We start from the raw sequence: 22,677 nt of genomic DNA, 5'->3' as shown, positions 1-22,677 counted from the left end.
GTCGTTGTTACGTACCCCTCGGGTCAGGCGGTAGTAAGCAGTCAACGGTGCCATCAGCATCATCTTCAGGATGACGATCATGGCGTAGGTTGTGAACGCCTTGAAGAGCTCATCTTCCATCAGCTTTCCTTCCATCGCTCCCAGTTTATCGCTGGAAGACGAGGAAGTAACAAATACGAGTTTGTTCGGGAATGACGTGGCACATAAGAGATCGATTTAAAACTGGCTTATCGCTGCCTGCAGCATTGTCCCACCTACAGCAGCATCTGATTGGTCACACGCAGAGCCATGCCTGACAGCCAATCAGCAGTTAGAGCTGTGCACGGACAGCGCTCAGAGGGTGCAAAGGTTTAATGAGTGGAGAAACTGGAGAGCATGAATGTGCTTCGATGGGAAGTTAAAGCAGGACGAAAGTTGTAGTAACCGTCCCGGCCCTGTAATGGTAGAGCTACTGCATATATTTGTACTTTTACTGCTAAATGAATATCGGCTCCAAATATCTTCGATCAGCTTCCTGGACTACTAACTATCAGTATTGTGGAAAAAAACTAGACACTTGGCTACGACTCCTCATTGTTAAACGCGTGGAGACGGAACACTTCACCAAACGAGCATGTCAAACAGGAACTTCCTGCTGACAGGAAATCAAAGCGCATGAGGCGCTGCCAACAGCATCCAACGGGATCCAACGGGATCCAGCAGCACCTTTCACTTTGTTCAACTGCCTGCACTATTGTCAAACAGTGAAATATGACCAAGCACAACGACGACGCCAGAACTACTTACATTGTTGGAGCGCAGCTCTGAACCCGTGGGTCGCTCTAGAAGTGTGAACGTGTTGCACAATCACATCACCTTTAACACAGAAAGTCAGGAGGAGGAACCGCAGAACATGTTTGTCCACTCCCTTCACCTGCGCGGGAGTTTCTCCAGGTGCTTTCTGTGATCGCATTACGGAACCAAGGCCTGCATGAAGACTCGCTTCATAATGTTACTTCTATCGTAAACATCCAAACCTTATTTTGGTAACTCATCAGGATGTTGAGATATCATCAAGAAGGTGGGCTCTGGTTCGGCGTTAGACTGGAGAGAGAGTCCAGCACGATGCCAGCGTTGAGCAGATCCAGATAAGGAGCGGGTAAACGGCTGTTTCAACAGGACAGAACTTTGCCCCCTTGCTTCGCCGGTCCCCGTCGAGTTGGGAAACTATGATGCAATACAAAAGTAAAGTTCCTCTTGTCCGAGCCTTCTTTGAAATGTTGCAGGCATCACATTCTGAATGCGGATAGAATTGAAACTATAACATCAAAACTGCACCAAAAATCAAAGTAAAACACAGGTCACGACGACGGCCCGGCATTTTACAGATGAGCGGGCAGATTTAGTTCTTTGGGATTTACTCCCAGAACAGAGGATTACTGCGCTCAAGGACCGGCTATGGTGGTTTTTCACAGCGTTGGATGCGTGATAGATAATGTCCCATAGGTGGACATTATCTATTGGATTGGAAATTGGATTTCAGTTCAGGGTTCAGGGGCCCAGTAAGCAGCACGAGTGCCGACGATGTTCAGGTCTGTGCTTGCTTTGACAACATTTGGATGGATGGAGGGATGATTGTCTTGTAAGAATTCACACAGCTGACTGGCAACTGCCTTCTCTAAAATCTTAGACAGAAACCAAAGGTTTGAAAGTGGCCTATAGTTAGCTAACATCGGGATCCATTGTTGGTTTTTTGAGAAGCGGTTTAATGACTGCTGTTTTAAAAGACTGAGGCACATAGCCTGTAAGTAAGGATAGATTAATTGTATTTAGCAAAGTAATTCTAATCGGGAAGAATGCTTCTGGAGTTGGGATTTTTCATCTCGGGCACTCAGGGAATATTTGCTCCATCAGTGATTCAGTGATCTGAACACGTGATCTGAACACCTGGCCACCATTATGCAACACTATCAGCATCAGGGTTCTGACTCCAGAGCAGCTGAGCCTTAAGAACACACACACACACACGTGCTCGCAATTAGGGAGACTCTCTCGTGCCACACTTTTAATTTGACTTGGTTGTAATCTCCATCTCCTCTAAATGCTTTCATCTGTTAAAGGACTTTCAGCTTGAACCCAATCAAAGAGTTTCTCACTGTGGATCAGGGAATTCAATTAGTTTAATTGGCCTGGATTTTATGTTCTGCAATATGTTGTAAGTGTTGGTTTCCACAAACTGAACACTGCATTTAGGAGCACCTCAGTAATTAGAGCAATAACTGCAAACCAAATGTTTTAGTTCGACATTCCAGATTATTCCAAATTGAAATCAAGGTCATTATTTGAAGCAATCCAGAAGGAGAGAGCCGCTTCCACAACTTTCAGGCCGAAGAGGACTTTTCACAAAGCGGCAAAGACAACAAGCCGAGGGAGTGAATGCGCTTCAGGTGAATCGCACGTCACAGATGTGACATGCTCGGGCGTCGCGTGTCTTCGGCTGCTGAACCGGTTTCTGCGGCAACCACAGCGACTTGGGATCGGACCTCCCTCCAGGCACGGGTCCTTCACCAACAGCAGTAAAACTATGAGGGTACAAATATTACATTGTGCAAAATATTTTTAACAATTACAGTATTTACAGGCTTTGTCCTAAAAATGAATCTCTCATGCTAAACAACACTTAAAGGGAATTGTTGTACCAGGGTAGGCAAAATGAATGTCCTTTATGTCGGCCTATCATTTACGGCGTTGACCGTGTTCCAGCAGCGGAGCGTTGCCAAAAGTATAATCATGAAAAACACAACCACTAAAACTGCGCAGGAGTATGCTGTAAATACAGGAGTATTCTGTAAGTACAGGAGTATGCTGTAAGTACAAGAGTAAGCTGTAAGTACAAGAGTATGCTGTAAGTCGAGGAGTATACTGTTAGTAGAGGGGTATGCTGTGATTACAGGAGTATGCTATTAGTACAGGATTATACTGTAATTACAGAAGTATTCTGTAAGTACAGGAGTATGCTGTAAGGACAAGAGTATGCTGTAAGTACAGGAGTGTGCTGTAAGTACCTTCCCTTAGGGGTAGCACATTCTCATAGCGTCCTAGCACCTGTGTAATGTTTGCCACGCCTCTACAGTTCAAGGAGACTTGGATATTTTAATGTGAATGTAAAAACTGCTGACACTAATTTATATGAACTTGACATTTATAAAACACAGGGTGACGGTCCAGCATGCCGGACGAGGACCTGGGACACGCGTTAACGTGTTTGCATGTAGAACGTGTGACACAGCTAGGGGTCGAAATCAACGAAGAATTAGTGAAAGCCGATTGTTCTATTCATTTGAGTTTGTAACCAAATCTGTAGTAAGTTGCCACGGCGACCGAGCCAAATTAGAAGGCGGCCACCTTTGTGACCGACAACTTTGGCCTTAAATTGAACATACCTCAGGTAGTCCTGCGCCGTAGTACAACCTCTGGAGAGACAGATTACACTGTTCACGGCAACGTACAGGACTTCCTGTCTCCCACGCCGTAGTACAACCTCTGGAGAGACAGATCACACTGTTCACGGCAACGTACAGGACTTCCTGTGTCCCATTTTGCAAACACAAGCGATTGTCCACAGGCGTAATGTCTGGTCCAAAACATTAGGAGCTGCTTTATTCTTTTGGGCACTTGGGGCAGAAGTACAGGCTGGAAATACAACGTGTATCATGAAAGCGACATACCGGAAGTAAAGATGTTGCTTTACTGATGACAAACAAATATAATCATATATCACCAGACACAGAACAAAACCTGTTAGACAATGTCGATCTAGGGTTTGGAGGCGTGACGAGTCTCGTGTGACCAGTTTTGGTAGATTAAGATAATGTGGATTAAGATTATGTCTACCATGTGGACCAGACTAAGCCTGGCCCACACCTTAAAAGGGACCCGCATGCGCAGTAATTCACACTCTTTAGTTAAAATTCTCTTTTTTTCAGTGTGATTTTATACAGTAACAGTAGAAAGATATTTTCTCCAATGCACATTGACATTCAAGTCCAAGTCGTCGAACAGGCCGTCAGGTGGGAAAGTTTCCTGTCCTTGTCAGACCAGATGAAACCGCCGTCTTTTCTCTCAACAACTGGGAGCAGCTGTTGCAAACCCTTCCGGGGCAGGAGCAGAAAGGGCCGTCATCCGTAAGTCAACAGGAGAGGCATGGACACACTATGCATCATGGCGTCCCCTGGGCTTCAGAGCCTGCCCTGCCACGCTGGTGTCTCTCTGGCTACGCTGTTCTCCCAGGCTGAGCTATGTACACATGGGGGGGTGGGGGTGGGGGGGGTGGGCGGAGCTAAACAGGAGGCTTTCTGCTGGACGATGGCAAGCTCTCCTTCAGTCTTGCTCTTTCTCCCACTCCCCCTCATCCTGGTTGGCCTATGAGGGTCAGCGGACCTGTGGAGCATAGCCCTCCTTCATCAGTCCCTCCTCGTAGTCCGTCTGACACAGGATCATGTTGTTCTTCAGGAAAAACTTGTCTCCCACGCAGAACCTGCAGAGACAAAGGAACAAGAGACATCAGGGACGGAACCGCAGCAGGACCGCTGCGCTGAGGCTGCCGTTACCGCGCCAACAGTTTACAGTGCAACGACCGTCCATACTCCACCCACCCATCATCCATCCTCCCATCCATCCAACATCCATCCTCCATTCACCTGGAAAGAGAGTCTGGTTCTGATCTCATTCACTCTCTGTCCCAGAATCTCCTCTCCTCTCCTCTCCTCTCCTCTCCTCTCCTCTCCTCTCCTCTGCTCTCCTCTCCTCTCCTCTCCTCTGCTCTCCTCTCCTCTCCTCTCCTCTGCTCTCACACCTCCTGTTTAGCTCCATTGACGGCAATGTTAACAAAAATTCCAAAGTGATCCAGAATCCAGGATCTCTTCTGGATCATCACCAAATGTAATCATCTGTTCCTGGAAACATTGCCAACATTGAATCCAGATCCGCCTGTAACATTTTGAGTTGTCTTGCTAACAGACAGACAGACAGACAGACTCAGTAGTAAATGTAGGATAGCTTGACGTTTTCTGAGGCTAACTTTACCTGCGTGCACCTTCAGCCACAAACATATCAGTCACCCGCGTTCTTGGTTGCATGAGCAATCACAGCATGGTTTGTAGCTTCTGCTACTGCTGTCAAATTCCCTTGTTGCTTGACTTTCTTCCTTCCATCTTCCTTTACCAAGAGGTGACGGTGACTAATGAGCCTGTAGAGACCTGCACCTGTCCAGAGAAAGAATTGCTTTCTACAGGCACACGGCAAAAAGATGGATTGTGATGCCCAGCAATTTGCCTCAGAGGCTGCTAACGAGAGTATTCATTTTGCTAGCAGTAATTATTATTGGGTTTTATTTTTTGCAGCGTACTTGACACAACTCCAGCTTTTAGAATGCTGACAGTTCATTGGTTGACTATTTTTTTTTATCATTCATTGTGCTGTTTCCTTCTTCCTTAGATTCTCTCCTCCAGCAGGCGCCGAGTTCTCGACACCGATCATAGCTTCAGTGACATCGGTGTCCCTTATTGGCTGTGAGGCTGCGGCGCAACGAGCCCAACATGACATACAAGGCCGGGCTAAGCTGTGACGAACACAAGAGGTGTCAGTCTTTGCTCTAGTAAGGAGCCCCCCCCCCCCCCCCCTGACCTTCCCTTGTACCGTCGCCCACCCTAACCGTCCCAGACTCTGGCCTCCACCTCATCCGAGGGAAATTGGGCCAGCAGTGGCCGGATGATGAAGCTGGACGACAGCTCCATCGATTAGCTGCCCCCCCCAGGGCTGATCTGTGGCTAACTCCCCCCCGCCCTCACCGACACCCTGGCTCTCCTCTTTACCCGGGCCAGGGATCAGGAATAACCGGTCTGCCGGATGGGAAGGTCCCAACGGTAGATTTATGTCCATTTAACAGAGTAAGGCCACATTCGGGTTTTCAGACCGGAGCAATCAGTACCAATGAAGGATCAATCCTGTCCCCTGATAGACCAGGGACAAGAGCAACTCATCTCTAAGACAGAGCGGGGGGGGGGGGGGGGGGGCTTCTGCTCTGTGACAGACATAACTTTTCTATTTCATTATTCCTGATGTGGCATCAACTCCAGCAAATAACTGATGGTGATAATCCAGAATGAGAAAGCTCGCCCACCCAGCCTTTGTCTCTGCACTCGCCCACAACAGGATGCATGAAGGAGTATAATAAATGTATGCTAATACTTGATTCTGCCTTCAAACAGCAAGACGGGCTGCAGCCGACCTGCCGGAGCGACGGATGATTACACCAGGTGACCTCTCCTGACCTCCAGGTCGCCCCCTCTGGAGATCAGATTTCACATCTGCTGATGCTCCCATAGAGAAATCCCTGGGCCATTGGTGAGATGGATTAGATTGCTTTATTGAAAGGCCCACTGGGGGAAGGGGTCAGTGGGGGCTTTCATGTTTGTTGGAGGCTGGGAGAACAGCGGGCAAAGTGCAGGTGTGGATGAACAGGCCCGCAGATCGGTACCCCAAAGAACGGGACCCCGTCCCCCGGTCTGTGGAGCGGCATGCCAAGAATCTAAAGCGAGCTCTGCTGATAGAGCTCACCGAGAAGCCGAGAGCATTTATTAAAGGTCCTTCTATTACTCAGGACATATTGGGAAGCCCCAAAAATTCCTCAGTAGCATTTTGGTCATCACCGAGAAAACAATACAGATGCAATACAATAACAACTTCCAATAGTGATTGATCACCATATCAAAACAGCCGGATTAATTTTTAAATATAGTATCACACCTCCACAACACTGTCAACATCAAGTATAATGAGTATAGAGCGTATAATGAGTATATAGAGTATAATGAGTATAGTGTGTATAATGAGTATAGAGAGTATAATGAGTATAATAAGTATAGAGAATATAATGAGTATCGAGAGTATAATGAGTATCAAGAGTATAATGAGTATAATGAGTACCGGTATATAGAGTATAGAGAATATTATGAGTATGGTGTGTATAATGAGTATTATGAGTATGGTGTGTATAATGAGTATAGCGTGTATAATGTGTATAGAGAGTATGAGTACAAACACTGGCTTAAAAACATATTTCCATGAACATTACAGAGCGATCGTCCGCCTTGCTGGGCAACATTCTGAGTACGTCACCCTCGACAACAGTAGCTGGAGATGACACTGTAAGCAGGACTCGGGGCTGCTGTCATCCCTCCATCCATCCATCCCTCCGTCCATTCATCCATCCACCCACCCGTCTGTCATATTGGGGTTCAATATGCAGCAAACCTGCATACCTAATGAGGGTGTGACAGAGGAGCAGAGGTCTGGTCCAATCACTCACCTCTGATTGCAGAGCTGACACGCGAAGCAGTCCAGGTGGTAGACGTTGTCCTTCGCCTTCATGACCATCTCGAAGGCTGGGATGAGTTTGCTGCAAGCTGCACAGTTCCCTGTTACACCGAACAACCTGAGCCACACACACACACACACACAAACACAATTTATTAGTATCAAGGAATACAAATTTGACTACATGTAATTGAGGACGGCCGGTCCTCACTTAACGACGGAGTTACGTTCCGAAGACCCCGTTCCTAAACACTTCCGTCATTAAACGAGACCCCCATTGACCGACCGCTTGATAAACATTTTGTGAGGTCAAAAAATATTTCTATATTTCATACATGTAGACAAACGGCTTCCGACTCTAAGCCTGAGTGACGGCTGTCAGCGACCGCGTCGAGCTGCTCAGGCAGACGTCGTCTCTGAATCAGTCACAGACGCAAATTGGACATAACTGGACTACAGGAGCGCGACAGAAATCAGCCGGGCCACAGAGAAACGTAAAAGACATAGCTGGGAACGTGGGGCGCTCTACTGCCCAGGAGCACCCCATTATTTCTCTTCCTGCTCGGGGGGGGGGGGGGGGGGGGCATTAATATGAGCATTCATTAGGGATTCAGGGCTGCTACTGCACGGCGACCTCGACCAGGGGAACGACGTCTGATAACCAAATCATAGAACAAAATAACCTATTAGAAGGCTTCTTGAGGCTCTTTAAGCCGCGTCGTTGTTAAAATGATAAAACAGCACGCCACTCTCAGAGTCGGTAAGAGATGGCAATCTGATAAATGATCTCCGGGCTTTGGCTGTGCAGGGCTGTTGGTTAACCTTCAGAAAGGATGTTTCCCAGAGGCGAAGGAGGCAGATAGATTCTGCCCTCATGAATACCTAAAGATTTAAGAGCCACTGTCAACACACCGGGAGACAATGAAGGACGTCGCTCCTAATGCGGGAGGCGAGTGGAAACAGAAAGAGCCAATCTGAGGGATTAGAGTGTGATTAAAAGAACCGCGTCTTCCTTTCAGCGATCGGACTTCAGATACGTTCGCGGGATCTCGTGGCTTTTCTTTTCCCCGCAAAAATGTCCGTCGCTGGAAGGCCTTCACATGAAATACAGGATTTCCCCTTCTTACAAAGAAACGGTTTTCATCCAAAATAAATAAATAAACACCAATTATACATTTAGTTTAAGATAATTATCTTTTTTTTGTGTGCATTTTAAGGAATATTTTACGGCAGCTCAGGGCAATGACCAGATTAAGACAAAAGTCTACTGGTCATTCTGCACAAGAGCATCAGGTACTTCATTTATATATAATTACTATAATTAACATTGAACTAGGAATAAAGAGTATTTCACAGTGTCACAGTTGCAAGTTTGTGGAAGCGTGACATCATTTGTACGTTATCGTAGAGTAACAACATATTTTGGACAGTCCTACATAAACATCGTCATCGCTACATCCGTGTAGCAACATTACCTTTCATTAGTCGGGGGAGGGGGGGGGGGGGGGCGCACCTCATAAGCAACTCTTCACCTTCACTACTTATTTGTTGCATTTGATTTGGGCACCTTTTGCTTGTTTTGTTTACTGATAAATAACTATTGACTCTAACAGCTGTGTCGAGGGAACATCAGTCCGTCACAATCATCTTTTTTTAAAACCTTGGTCGAGCAGCCGCATTTTGGGCCGCCCCAAACAAAACGAGGTTTTCCGTATCCATCCTTCTCTCAGAGGACACGCCCATGATGAGTCACAGACAGCAGCCATGCTTCGGCCCCCTAACTAACCAAAGAAACGAGTCGTTCTTTCATCTGGATAATGTAAACGGTAACGCCAGCAGGCATATTTAAAGAGGAATGACGTTACTTCATGAAATTAAAATTCACGTTTTGACAAAATCTGAATTTGAAAGAGAAGACAGTGAGCGTTTCAGTCAGGAGGAATTCACTGAGCATTTCAGCCCGGTTTGGCTCACTGGTACCTTTTTGATGAGAGGAAAACAGACACCAATTAAATTATTCCACATGGCTGTAGGCCAGTGGACCCAAAGCCAATCAGACTGTGCAGCCCCCCCCCCCCCCCCCCTTTGAGAATGCTGGAGGGGTGTGATGTTATCCTGTGCTTTGTGGAGCTAAATCCAAAATAAAATGACACATGTCGGAAATAAATAAATATTCAAGAGCCACAGATGATGTACAAATACAAGCACAGGTCTGACGGCGGAGCTCTTTGAATGGCTTACAGACAGATTTACACAGTGAGTAACATCAGACAGAAAACTGCCGCTGTGCCGCTCTGGAAATGTCTGATAAGAGCTCGACGGGATTACCGGCCGATGTTTGGTGATGATTTAATGGTCAAATCTTTTATTATTCAAAAAGAAATATTGGTGTATGGAAGGTCCTGTTTGATTGCAGCTGCCACATACTGTTGAATTATTCAAGATGGCATGTCAAGTTAAGGAACAGACTTAAACTTCAGGACACCTGCTGGCGATTTATCACTTAGTTCTGAGTCTAGGTTGAGGCTCAACAGGTACGCCACGTTTTCAGATCTGTTTGCAGGAAAGTAGGAAGTAGAACCTGCTCTAATCAAACACTCTACATCAAACAGAGCGACACAAGACTGCATCTGCATCAGAATGAACTGCTCGAAGGAAGAATGGTTCTTTACGTTGCTTGAATCGGCCTCTTTAAGCAAATTGATTGGGTGTTCACCAGCAAAGGCAACGACTGGTGTAAATATATTCTGGACAACGGGGGCTATTGAGCGCTGATAGCCCCGGTGGCTCCAGTCACCGTTTAGAATTCCAGGGGCAGCTTTGCTCTTCCCACCACTTCCAATTGCCCCAGCCTCAGCGTGCATTCATCAGATGCCGGATTAGAATTTGTTTCCTCACAAACCATTGATCATCGGCCTATTACTAGGCAAATGACAGTTAATTACCCACTACATTAACCACCGGGACCCGGGGACCAAGTCCCAGTCCCATCAGTCAACATGATGAATGTGGCAAGTTCAGCAATGCACGGCTGCTCCCTCGCCCGCCTGCCACGTTGGGAATAACCTCTGGATCCCACTTCCCGGCGCCCAGAGAAAATCTATGCAATCTGCATAATCACAGGCTCAGGGTTAATAACAGACAAATGATTTGTTGCATGTCAACACGGGATATTTAATGGGATTGCTCTTTGTCCATTTGATGATCAAACCTGAATGCAGCCGTGCGGGGGGGGTCCGATTTACATCTTAATCACACTGAGAAGAAATGAAAGTTGCCACTGCAACAAGGACTCTGTCCTTAAAGGGACGTGATTACTGATGGGTCGTCCAGCAATGCGTCAAATCATGCACAGAAAACGGTGTGAACCCTGTCAGATGGGGGAGGGAGATGGTAAAAAGGTAGCAGATGTAACCCCCCCCCCCCACACACACACACAGCCAATGTTGTCAGTGATTAAACAACTCTTAGAGCAGAATTATTTCTATTACCGCAGGCATGACCTGGGAATTGTCCCTCGAGCGCTCTGCCCGGGCCGGCTGCTGCGCTATCAGGTCTCATCTGCACCTGGACTCTGATCCTCCCTAATGATGAATTATGGCCTGTTTCTGAAAGAACGGCGACACTATAGAAGAGCATTCCCCTTGACTGTCAGCCTGAAGAGCAAGCAGCAGCAAGAGTGCTGCCTAATTAGAGTCTACAGAAGCTCCTTGAAGGGGCTGAAAGGCCTCACTGTTCAACATCACGCATCAAGAGCAGACAAATGACTGGCAGCCGCTTGGGGCTTCGTCCAAAGCCAGCGTGTTGATCGGTTTGTTTAAAGAAGCTCTGCTGTAAACCCATTAAGAAATGATGCTGCATCTTTTACATTCAATCAGAGCTTAAGTGTTAAATTGGTGTCCGTAAGTGATGGGACACGCCAGTAGGAGAGGAGTACATGGACGATGTGTACAATCCTCAACCAGAAGGATGCCGTCAAAACCACGAAGCCTTCCAGAGGCAGAACTACTGTCTAAGTTTATGTACGAGTACCTGTAAGGTACTGCATGAAGTGTTACGTACCGTCCTCCTCCCCGCTGTTAGCACTCTCGTCTGTCTTGAAGGTAAAACTCATAATAAAAGCACATTTTATATTACAGTAATACTGGATATCATTTATTATATCATTGTGTATCTATATAGCAATTAAAATCGTTATCAGTGTTGATTTGAGGGCTTTTAGACACAGGAACGGATGAAATTGTTTTCCGTTTTGAGCTACGAGCTCGGTCCAGGAACGGATTGTACTCATATGTCAAGGTATTACTGTACATATATATTCTGTTTCATTACCTCTGCAGCCTCCGCTTCATTCTGCAGCATAAAGACATGACACATAGATGTTAAAAACTTTGAACGCACCCTGTAATTGTTAAAACTGTGCTTTGGAAAGTTGGCTGCCATTAACCTTCTAACATCACGATTCACTTCACACATCCAATTACAATTACCTGGGCAACAATGGCCGAACTCACAAACGCGTGTGTTGTGATGTTCCTGTAATTAAAATGAGCTTTTTACAAGTAATTTAAATTCTACGAGGTAAAATGGAGTGCTGCTAATCACAAGTGATTGTGTCTGAAGGAGGGCCATACTGGAGGCTCTGCTTCCATTCTAGGGCTTAATAGCAAAGCGGAGAGGGGTCACATGTTCCTAAGGAGGGGTCAGAAGTAAAGTGACTTTGTTTTGCCATCCAAATTCACTGAAGGATGGAAAATAGAGACCTTCAATGACAAGGTCATTTATCCTGTCTTATATATTGCCTTTTTGATTGCAGGAGAATTAATTGATGCGCTGAGTAATATCACGTACAATAATACAATAATAATCTATTCATTCATAAATGAAACTCATTAAGAGGGATGAACATGGTCAAAATCTTATGTTTGTTGCAGACAACATACTATATATATATGTATACAGTACTGCATCCGTTCCTACGCACCAGATAAAGGCCCATTTACATGCCTACAGGTATATTAATATGTAAAGTCTAAATCATTGATTTCTCCATCCCGTCCTGCAGCGAGATCCCAGACACGGACGCCGTTTCCATTTTGTTGATTATTCCCTTCTTTATAGTAATATATATATATAAAATAAAAAAAATTGTTTTCCACCGTGTCGCATTATGCTGTCAGGTAACGTAAGTTGTTAATGAAAGGAATGAAGAGAGTCAGTGTTCCCTGGCGAAGGGCAAAGCAGTGTGGAGCATTAGAATTCACCCTTTCTTCTGGCTTCCTGATCAATAAATCAGGCTGTTAACATTGTTGTGATTAACAGACATATATAGAGACTGGGTGACGCGTAGCTTGGTTGCGCAGCCACGCCTTCCTCCGTCGTCATGGAAGCATTGCAGTCCTGTGCTCTAAGCTTCCGTGATGAAGAGGAGCACTACACCAAAAACGTGACGCTCGCAGGCTTCGGCACAGTCAAAGAAACAATGGGAAGGCCTCGGAGCATCCTCTCACCAGGACAGGACAGGGCAACTGGCAGCCTTTGCTGGGGAGATGAGGCTGCTCTGTGGGCTGAAAGGCATCGGGGGGGGATTAGGACCGGGGAGATTGTGGGGTGTCTAGCAGTTCCGCTAGGCCGCCCACTAATTGAGAAGTCGCTCAGGGATTCAGAGGAGGCCTAACAGCTCTGCCTATGCCATCCAAGCAACAGCTGTAAATGGGCCTGACAACAACCAATCAGCAGATTGAAAGCCTGTTTTCCACAGTGCTGCACCCTCCCCCCCCCAGCATGCGACCGCTCTAACAGCTGCAGCCAGCTCCCATCTTCGTCTCCATGTCCTCCTCTCTGTGCCTTTCCTCCATAAAGGTCTCGAGAAGCAGATGTGATACAGCTGGCCTTGCTGAAGACCACCATGTATGCACACGACATCATCATCGTGCTTTAGGTCTGTGTGGGCGGATCACCGCTCAGATTCAGGGTAAAACACGCAGACATAATACTTTACTCCCACTTTCATACTTCCATGAACAGAGAGGCGACCTTTTAAAACAAAACACGCAACCTTTGGCACAGTGCAGGCAGCACACCTGCTACGTGTAAGCTTGTTGTGTAAGGTATGTTTAGCATACCCAAAAAGCTACGCGTAGCATGCTACGTATAGCGTACGCTACAGGCTATGTGTAGCATGCTACGTATAGCGTACGCAACAGGCTACGTGTGTATGCTACGTGTGTATGCTACGTGTAGCATATACACAACAGGCTACGTGTGTATGCTACGTGTGTATGCTACGTGGAGGCAAAGAAGCACTGCTGAGAGTCACCATGTCAAATGGCAGAGCTGCTATCGTGCTCTCAGATGCCTGCAGAAGAGAGCTGGCAGCCAAAGCAGCCAGCAGGGGGCCCGAGCTGCAGGGATCACAGGGGGCCTTTTACACACACATCGTTAATCATGATGACAAAACCCAGCTCACTGGGACTTCTGCTGCAAGAATTCAGAATTCAGCAGTGATGCCGCTAAAAAGAAAGGTTTGATTTTATAGCACAGATTCTGACCGGTCCTTCCTAATCACTGCAAAACCAAAGCTAATATGGGCTCAATACCAGAAACATCCATTCTTTACTTCAGTTTGCTGCTTCAGCAAGTCACAAACTTCTGCAGATGTGGCGTGAATTCCTCTGACTACAAAGCCACACAGAATGACACTCCAATCGGGCGCTGTCAGAAACCATTGGGTCAAGATTCTGCACCCCCCACATGCAGGTGACAGGGACCTCCTTAGGGGTAGTAACCATTCACCCCAGTGGATCAGTCCCTGGGGTTCGGTATCTTGCCCAAGGACACGCTGCCCTGTGGACCGCGGGGCTGGGGATCGAACCACCGACCACCATCGGCAGGTGACCGACGCTACCAGATACAAATGAGCAGACACAAACGACACGTGAAATATTGACACCGAGTCAGGAAATAAACATGGCTGCAGCAAAAAACAACAACAATGACTTAAAATATGTTTCATTAAAGCCTTGATATTTAGTTTATTCTCCATCAAAGAATTTCCCACATAGCAGATTAAAATGGCCAACATCTCCCTAATCCTCAAATCCTAGTGGATCCCTCCCTCAGAGGAAAAGGGAGGATGGTGACCCGTTAATATATGCATGGAAATGACCTGCGGCACGCTCCATAAAGAGGGGGCAACGGGGGTCGACTCGCCTCAAACTGCACTTGGGTTTAATTAAAAAGACAAAGGAGAGCATCATTTTGAAGTGGACATGCAAGATAACTTTTCAGCTACTGCCCTTTCAGCAGGCCCGCGTTCCCCTTCCCATAAGGCATAGCAACATCTTTCCATCCCTTTGATGTCAAAATAGACCATTTATTAGGGCCATAAAGGTTAATCCAGAAGAGAGAGGCTAGCAAAGAGGTGGTATGAGGAGAGAGAGAGAGAGAGAGAGAGAGAGGTCCACATGAGCTTCATCTGTGGGAAGGGAGATATTTTACATTGAGTCCAGTCAGCAGGTAATGGAGTTACTAACATTACAAAACATTTACGAAAACGAAATGCGAACCTTAAAAGAACTGAAATGGCGACACCATGGCGCTCATGGCTGATGTGGGTGAGGGTGAGGGTGAGGGCGAGGGCGAACAATCCCGCCGAGCTAAAATGAGAGGGAAACCTGGTGACTTCCTTTAGCCCGAGGCATCCCATAATTCGAGCAGTGATGAGCTTCCCTCCCATTTTCATCTCTACTCCTCGTGGTTCCTCTCCAGCCACTCGCCATTCGAGGGTCATGGACAAAGCTCTGACCTATTCCTAGTCTATTGCCTCCAACTCAGAGGTAAAGGTGGGCTAAAAAGTGACACTTGGAGACATGATAATTTTTCACGGACAGAAAATGTGACTGCTCGGCTCCCTTCGCCCCCCCCCCTCCATGCATTATTCTATCTTTAAGCAGCATGTCTCCTCAGGGGGGGAAGAGGCATTGCTTTACAACACGTCCAGCTGCGTTCTACTTGCCCCGCCTGGGGTTCTCCGGGAATAGTTCACCTTGTAGCGCGGATGTCTCCTCATTGCTGCATGTATGCGCCTCATACAGCGCAGTCTCCAGGGGACATGGGCAAGAGGGGTGAGGTAGATGGAAGGGAATATTGAGTATGGTTGAGGGAGGCTGTAGGACGCATCTGTATCTGCTCTAGAGTGATGGAGAGCCTGATCAAAAGCAAAGAAGTCCAAGAGGGCAGAGGAAGAGGAGGGTATAAGAATGTCTAGAGGTAAAACTGGCACATTGAGTGCATCCTTCTCCCCAGAGGACTCCTGAAGTAGCAAACCGCGGAGACTGGACTCAACCTGGTCTCTGAATGGACTGGTGAGGCAAACTGTCCCCCTAAAACACTCAAAGGAGACATTTAAGGCTGCTTTTTTTTTTTTTTTTTTGGACCAAAACAAAACGTTGTCCCCTGTAATATCGGTTAAACAGCTTAACTTCAGGGAATGTTTGTATGAGGATTGGGTAATCAATCCAATCCAAACAGTTAAATGTTACAGAGAGCCCGCTCTCAGATTACACAGGTACTTCCCTTAAAAGGACAACACGGATAACCTGGTCCACCCCTGTCTGGTAGGATGGATGAAGCCACTAGTACCAGTGGAAAGCAGAGGGGCAGAGGAAGACCGGTGATTGATGGATGGACGGGTGGATGGATGGATGGACAAGTTGATGGGTGAGTATAAGGATGGATGGATGGATGGAAGGCTCTCCGAGTATCTCCGCTGAATGAAAGGCATGCTGCTGTTGAGAGTCATCCCGTGTTCTCTTCCTCCGTAAAGAGGAACGTATCCAAACCGACGAGCTTCACACAGCCGGACTCTTTTCCCTCCCTCCGTGGTGGAGATCAAGCCTGGCCTGATGTCGTACGTGTGACGGTGACACAAACCGACGCAGCATCGTAAGGCCCGAGGTGAGACGGCCGAAGCTACATCTGTAGCTACATTTATCTTTACGAGGTGACTGGACGACAGCGTTGCTGCTGAAGCAGGAAGAAAGGGCGGTTCTTGCAGGGCGCCTGCCCGACACGCCGTTATCTCTCCCTGATAGCCAGCCTTCACAAACAGTCAGGAACGCAGCCCTGCTGGCGGCTTTGGACTTTGCATGCATTTACAATCTTCGTAAAACCACTGTAGAGGAAAATTGAAGTCGGCTTTAAAAACCGAATGACTAGATAGATAAGTAAGAGTTCTCCTGCTGCGGCCTTTAGAACGGATGCTTCCCATTAACTGATGCCCAACAGCTTTTTCACGCCTGCACCTGGCCTTGGAGCCTGTGTTGGGGGGCGGGGGGGGGGGGCTGCATTCTTTGTATTTAGAATACGTTTGAAGTTGAATATGTCGGTCTGCTCTCCGACATTAGCGCTCTGTCATCATCAATAAAGGCCGTAGGGATCGTTTGTCTGTCGGATGATAGTAGCAATAATTACTGATATATCTACACACACACACACACATATATATATGTACATGTATCTACACACACACTCCCTTTGCATCCCGTCTGATGGGAAGGCTTTTTTCCCCTCCTATATATTTTTATGTTGTGATGGACGATTATTATTTATTTGAGGGAGGGGTCAGGTCGCTCGTGGTTGTAGACCCCTGAAGAATTCTATTAACCCTGGCTATGTCGATTCTAATAACATCCCCCCCCCCCCCCCCCCCCCCCATTACTAAGGAGTGAATGATTGCCTCGCCGTCAGCATTGGAGGCCATTGGAATATAAAAGCAGACTAAATGTCAAGCAATCCTAATTTTTCCTTTCCCTCCACTAACCTGCGCTGAGAGATTGAGATGAAAACAGGCAGAATGATATTTTACAGCTTGTTATTTGGGTGTGTGTATTCCTGTGTGTGTGCGTGCGTGTGCGTGTGCTCGGTGCACTTTTTACCCTCGCCGAAGGGGAGGCGAGGGTATTGCAATTGGGTCTGTTTGTTTGTATGTTTGTCTGTTTGCTTGTCTGTCCGAGCGCATAACTCAAAAACTAGGAACCCAATCGACTTGAAAATTTTACACAAGCAAGGTTCTGTCGGTGGCTCGGTCCTCCCCGAGAATGGCGTTGATCCGGATCTGGATCCAGATTCTAGAATTATTTTTACATCTGGAATTGTGCCTCTGCTGTAAACTGCCACTTTAAGAGGGAGGGACACGAATGGCATGATGGGTAAAAGAGTCCAGAAGATGGCTTGTAGTACGTTCCGGAGCAGCAAGCTAGAGCAGGTTTGGCCCCTCTGATCCGGAAGCCCTGTTTACTGTCTCACAAGATCAAATAGTCTTTTGGAGGCGGGGTCTGCAATCTCTGATTGTCTTTCTAGTCTATATTTGCCGTCCATTCGCCATTTGGTTCAGGTGTCACAGACGCCGTCTTACCGTAGGTAGTCTCTCCGGCACAGGATGAGGTTGGCTTTGGTGTACAGCGTGGAGCCCACCTCTCCCAGCCGGCAGTCGCAGCAGGCGCACTTCAGGCAGTCCTCGTGCCAGTACTTATCGAGGGCCTTCAGCAGGTAGCGGTCCTTGATCTTCCGGTTGCAGCCGGCACAGCCCTTTGGCTTGGTGTCCGGCTGAACGGAGAGCATTTGTATACCTGGAGAGGCAGAGCGAGAAGCATCAGGAACGCACACACACACACACACACACACCTGAAGACACGGCAATAGTAAACAAGCCAGGAAAGTGATGTTGACATCAACAACAACAAGTGAAATAACACATACATAAATAAATAAAAATGTATATAAATACAAAAATATAAAACAAGATTCAAAAATTACAAATATATGTGGAAATAAATACAACAATAAATATAAATATAATTAAATATCAATCAATAAATAAAAGCGCTCTGCTCTCATTTTATTTCTTCATGACGCAGATGAAAAATGTTATTCAAATGAGGGGGCGGTCTTAAGTGTGTCTTGGGTTGAACTGTTCTCCTATTGGTTGATCAACAACAACAAGTAAGTCTCCACGGCTTGCGTGTAGAGCTCCAGCGATGGACGACCAGCTATTCCCTATTTTAATGGATGTGGAGAAAACACAACATTTGTGAAATGATTAAACTATAATTAATAAAAGATGTAAACATTAGCTGTTTAATTTCTATGGTTAATAGCACGCACTGAACTCTTAGATCAAAAGCAACAAAATATATGTTTTAATCATTGTCAAAAAATATGAATAAGTGTTGAATAAATCTTGTTAACCCTGAACAATAGAAAAGTTCCATTGATGTTAATGTTTAGAACTTTGATTTAAAGTTAAAAAACACATTTACATTTATGTTTTTCTGGTCCCACACGCCACGTGTGCAAAAGAAATGTAACGGTGGAGAATCTGCATTCAGCGCAGGGTTCTTTTACATGCTATCCAGGAAATGCCTTGAAAATAATCGCTCAGGTTCAAAGCATAATCAATGACATCATTTTCCTTTGGTAAATGCTGAATCCATGTCCCGCAGACCTAAACGCGACAAAGGGGCCAGTCCTACTATAACCGGATTTAACCTGCGACTCCGAGGCGACGTCGCCGTATTTAAAAGGAACAATAAATGTGCTTTGTGTACAAAAGCACAGACTAAAATCTGTGAACCTGAAACATGTTCGATGAAAGCCCAAGGGTATACAAGAGTATACAAAGTACTCTGTACCCATTCCTGTCTGTGCAGAACACAAGACAGGAAAGGAAGATACAAATGCATGAAATGAAAATCTGTCACTTTACACTGCAATCATTTTTACACACAAAGTACCACAACGCTACACACAAGGAGGAGGAGGATCGAGTGCAGACGGACTCGGGGGGCCAGGCCATGGCCATCACATGCGGGGGTGTAAAGGGGCTCTCATCGAGACTGAAGCGGGAGAGTTTATCACCTGCTTCGGCCTTTGTCCACCAGAATCAGCACAGCTCGTCCAGCGAGAGAAAATGTACTGGAGAGACTGCTGAGGTGGGAGAACGCTCCAACTGGTCCGGTCAAATGTACAAATGTTTGTCAGGAACACGCACCCGAGCTGCCCCCCCAGGTGATTTCCCGTTTACACACTGATTTCAAGCATCCTTACCACACGTCATTTTCGTACAAAAGTGGATTCTGAATTAACCTCTAAATAACTTGAGCATTCGTCTCGTTTTACATTTTGTCAGTCCACAAAGTTAAATTCAGCTCAGAGTGTTTCTGTAGGAATGCACGGCCACACGTTTACCGTCTTTGAGCAGCCGTCTCGCCGACTAAATGCGTTACCTTTTACACTTTTTGTACGCTGTGTAAAGCAGGAAGCTGCTTACTGATGATTGTGTCTCTATTCCAGTGAACACACTAATTACTGGAAACCAACAGAGATCGTTAGTAAACCGACGGCTCTGTGGACCGCCCACATAGAGCTCAAAGAGCATATAGGCTCTGTGGACCGCCCACATAGAGCTCATAGAGCATATAGGCTCTGTGGACGGCTCACATAGAGCTCATAGAGCATCGTCTCTGTGGACGGCTCACATAGAGCTCACAGAGCATCGTCTCTGTGGAACGCTCACATAGAGCTCAAAGAGCATCGTCTCTGTGGACCGCCCCCATAGAGCTCAGAGCATTGTCTCTGTGGAACGCTCACATAGAGCTCAAACAGCATAGACTCTGTGGACCGCCCACATAGAGCTCATAGAGCATCGTCTCTGTGGAACGCTCACATAGAGCTCAAACAGCATAGGCTCTGTGGACCGCCCACATAGAGCTCATAGAGCATCGGCTCTGTGGACTCTTTACATCCAATTGGACACAACATGTTATTTTTAGTGTCACATCGTCACAGTGTGTGTGAATGAAATATTATGACAAAGGAGAAGAAAGAAAAGGTGAAGGCGGGCTATTCGTGGTCCGCAGCCCAGCAGCAGTCACTACACGCACACACACACACACACACACACACACACACACACACACACACACACACACACACACACACACACACACACACACACACACTTCTTCCTGGACACTTTTTTCACGCTGACCTCGTGTGTGTAAAGAGGCGTGGCCACAGACGTATTGTTTGGCCCCTGCCAACTGTGGAGAGCCTTTGTTGGCTCGCGGGTGGAGAGGAGAGGGGCCGATGTGGCCTCGCACCCGGCCGCAATTATTATTCTACCATTCCCCGAGAACAGTCATACCCCCACTTTCCTTTGTCCCCCTCATCCGACACACACACACACACACACACACACACACACATAGGCTTATTTGTAGCTTTTTTCCGGTTGAAACTGAAACTTTTCATGTTCATTTTCGGCTCGTTACTAATCAGTGATGTTTATGAGCGCGTCATTCTCAGCAGGTTAGAATAAGAATTAGGAAAGTTTGTTTTGTTTTGTTTCAGGAAGGCAAAAGTCGATTCTCTAAAGTGAAAACTGTCACATTAATTCCGCGTGAGTGACGACATCTAACAGGTTGCAGTGCGGCGAGCGGCGCGCGTTCGTTCCGCTGCGCTGCGGCTGTTGATTTGCTAATTGGCGCAGCGCTGCGCTGCGTCGCCGGCCGGCCGCGCTCCGCTGCGCCCGTTCAGCGGCGCTGATCCGTTCAGCCTCGTTAACACTACAAAGTCCCCGGCAGAGGGGGGGGGGGGGGTTGTCCTCTTGGACCCCCCCACCCAATGGGGGGTGGGCTGCTGAACAAAAGCTTAATTTTCTTAAAGGACGCGCTGAGACCGGATCTCTGACCACACGGATGATCCGCTCGGGCCGGTGATGACGGTGAATCGGTTGCGTTCGAGTCCCAGCTGGTCCCCCAACAAGATGCTGGATATTTCATCCTATCGGTTTAATTGCTGTTGCCATGGCAGCGGCGTGCAGTAAAGGCCAGATTCAATTCGTCACGCACGATCAGAGATCGCTTTAGCGCGTGAACGCATCAGCTGGATGATCGTCAACGCGACGTCAGAACATCTCCGGAGCGGAGCACGACCGATCCCGGATCAGCTCCGAGCTGCGCGCGTCGCCTGAGACGCACGGACGCTGTAATTCATCGTTCATGCAAAGCGCAAAGTAACCATCTTACCGAAACTTTTCTCCCTTTTCTGCATTTGTTGCTCCGCTCACGCCGCACCACCATGCAGTCTGGAAGGTGGGGGGGTGGGGGGGGGAGCAGCTGCTGCCGGCGGGCCGGGGATCAGGCTTTGTTGGCGGGGGGGGGGGACAACAATCCAGCACGGCGCCCGGAGAAGAAGAAAGGAAGGGGCCAAAGGCGAAGGAGCGAGGCGCGATGGTCGCTGTCGTCGGGCGTCACACGGCGTGTAGGGCGCGATCATCGACGCGCGGAGCGGAGCGGTGCGGTGCGTGCGGAGCGTGCGGGAAGGTGCGGGATGACAAAGAGTTGCTTCCCCTCCGCGACGCAGCAGCCACCTAATCGGTGCGCGCCGGCCAGCGAACAGCGGCTGCTGCGCAAATCAGCGCTTTGACGTGAGAGAGGGGATCGTCCACACAGAAGGAGGAGGGGGGGGGGGGGGGGGCAGGAGGGGGACACCCCCCCCTCCATCACCAGTACGTTTACGCAGCTCACGCAAAACTCCCAGTTTCCACATTTCACCCACGCCCGATTGCTTTTATTGTTTAATCCTTAATGTTACAATGAATTAAAAATGTCGAACTAACTGCGTCCGGCTCACTCACCTTGTTTCTCCACGAGTTACGCAGAAGCCTGGACGCAGCTGCGGGTTCCACGGAAAGTTCCCCGAGCTCAGCTGGGCTCGTCGCGCCACGCAGAACGTCCACGTGGAGCACAGCGGCCGGTCGGGATGAGGGAGGCTCCCCCTGCAGCTACAGGTGCGCATCCACGCGCCGGTAAGCGTGCGAGGAGTGCGCGAGGGCGTCCGCGCGCGTCAGCGACCGAATGGCGAGAGGCGAGAGACGTGAAGTTTCATTGTCTCCAAACACCTCAACCCTTCACCGGCGGGACGGTGCGGTCATTCTCTCGTTACCCAGCGCGCCACCTGAACGGGAGAGCACGCGTCACGTGCGCGTCACTGGAACGCCCACTTATTTCTGGCGTCCTAATGCATCGCACACGCACGGAGACGCACCGGATAGGGTGCCGCGGGTGACTCCGCGCCGCGCATTGCTTCTATTGCTCTGGAGATGATGGACCCAGTTTACGCTGAGCTGACAATATTCGAATTAACTGGACGCCTTTGACGCTGTCTCCATGACAACAACATCATGACACGAAAATCCCGCAGTAAATTTGCACCTGGTTGACAGGTGTCGCGCCGGAGTGTCTGTGAAGCCCAGGC

The 22,677-nt window shown here is 47.8% G+C and overlaps 2 protein-coding genes across 2 annotated transcripts in view; both read right to left on the bottom strand.

Moving 5' to 3' along the window:
* Positions 1-816, bottom strand: part of LOC137910764 (microsomal glutathione S-transferase 1-like) — a 7,052-nt gene extending 6,236 nt beyond the window's left edge. Inside the window, exons 1-2 of the mRNA XM_068755166.1 lie at positions 787-816; positions 16-151 (exon numbers count right to left, since the gene is read on the bottom strand). Coding sequence (XP_068611267.1) covers positions 16-135 — 120 coding nt within the window. The 5' untranslated portion in view covers positions 136-151; positions 787-816. The remainder of the gene's footprint in view (positions 1-15; positions 152-786) is intronic.
* Positions 817-4,410: 3,594 nt separating this feature from the next.
* On the bottom strand, positions 4,411-21,471 carry lmo3 (LIM domain only 3). The gene is made up of 4 exons (XM_068755116.1): positions 21,447-21,471; positions 17,774-17,987; positions 7,349-7,474; positions 4,411-4,516 (listed from the first exon to the last, which is right to left on the bottom strand). Exons 1-4 carry the CDS (start codon positions 21,469-21,471, stop codon positions 4,411-4,413), a joined length of 471 nt encoding a protein of 156 aa, XP_068611217.1.
* Between the last annotated feature and the right edge of the window lie 1,206 nt (positions 21,472-22,677).

This window comes from Brachionichthys hirsutus, chromosome 22 (genome assembly GCF_040956055.1).
Source record: "Brachionichthys hirsutus isolate HB-005 chromosome 22, CSIRO-AGI_Bhir_v1, whole genome shotgun sequence".
Taxonomy (NCBI): domain Eukaryota; kingdom Metazoa; phylum Chordata; class Actinopteri; order Lophiiformes; family Brachionichthyidae; genus Brachionichthys; species Brachionichthys hirsutus.
The sequence above is the reverse complement of the archived record's forward strand: the minus strand, read 5'-3'. Positions and strand labels throughout refer to the sequence as shown.

Excerpts from the sequence above, each read along its gene's own strand:
- lmo3 (XM_068755116.1), bottom strand. The coding sequence starts at position 21,471 with ATGCAGAAAAGGGAGAAAAGTTTCG. Across the intron at positions 7,475-17,773 it reads TGCCGGAGAGACTACCTACG|GTTGTTCGGTGTAACAGGGA; the intron begins GTAAGACGGCGT and ends TGTGTGGCTCAG. Across the intron at positions 4,517-7,348 it reads TGTCAGCTCTGCAATCAGAG|GTTCTGCGTGGGAGACAAGT; the intron begins GTGAGTGATTGG and ends TTGTCTCTGCAG.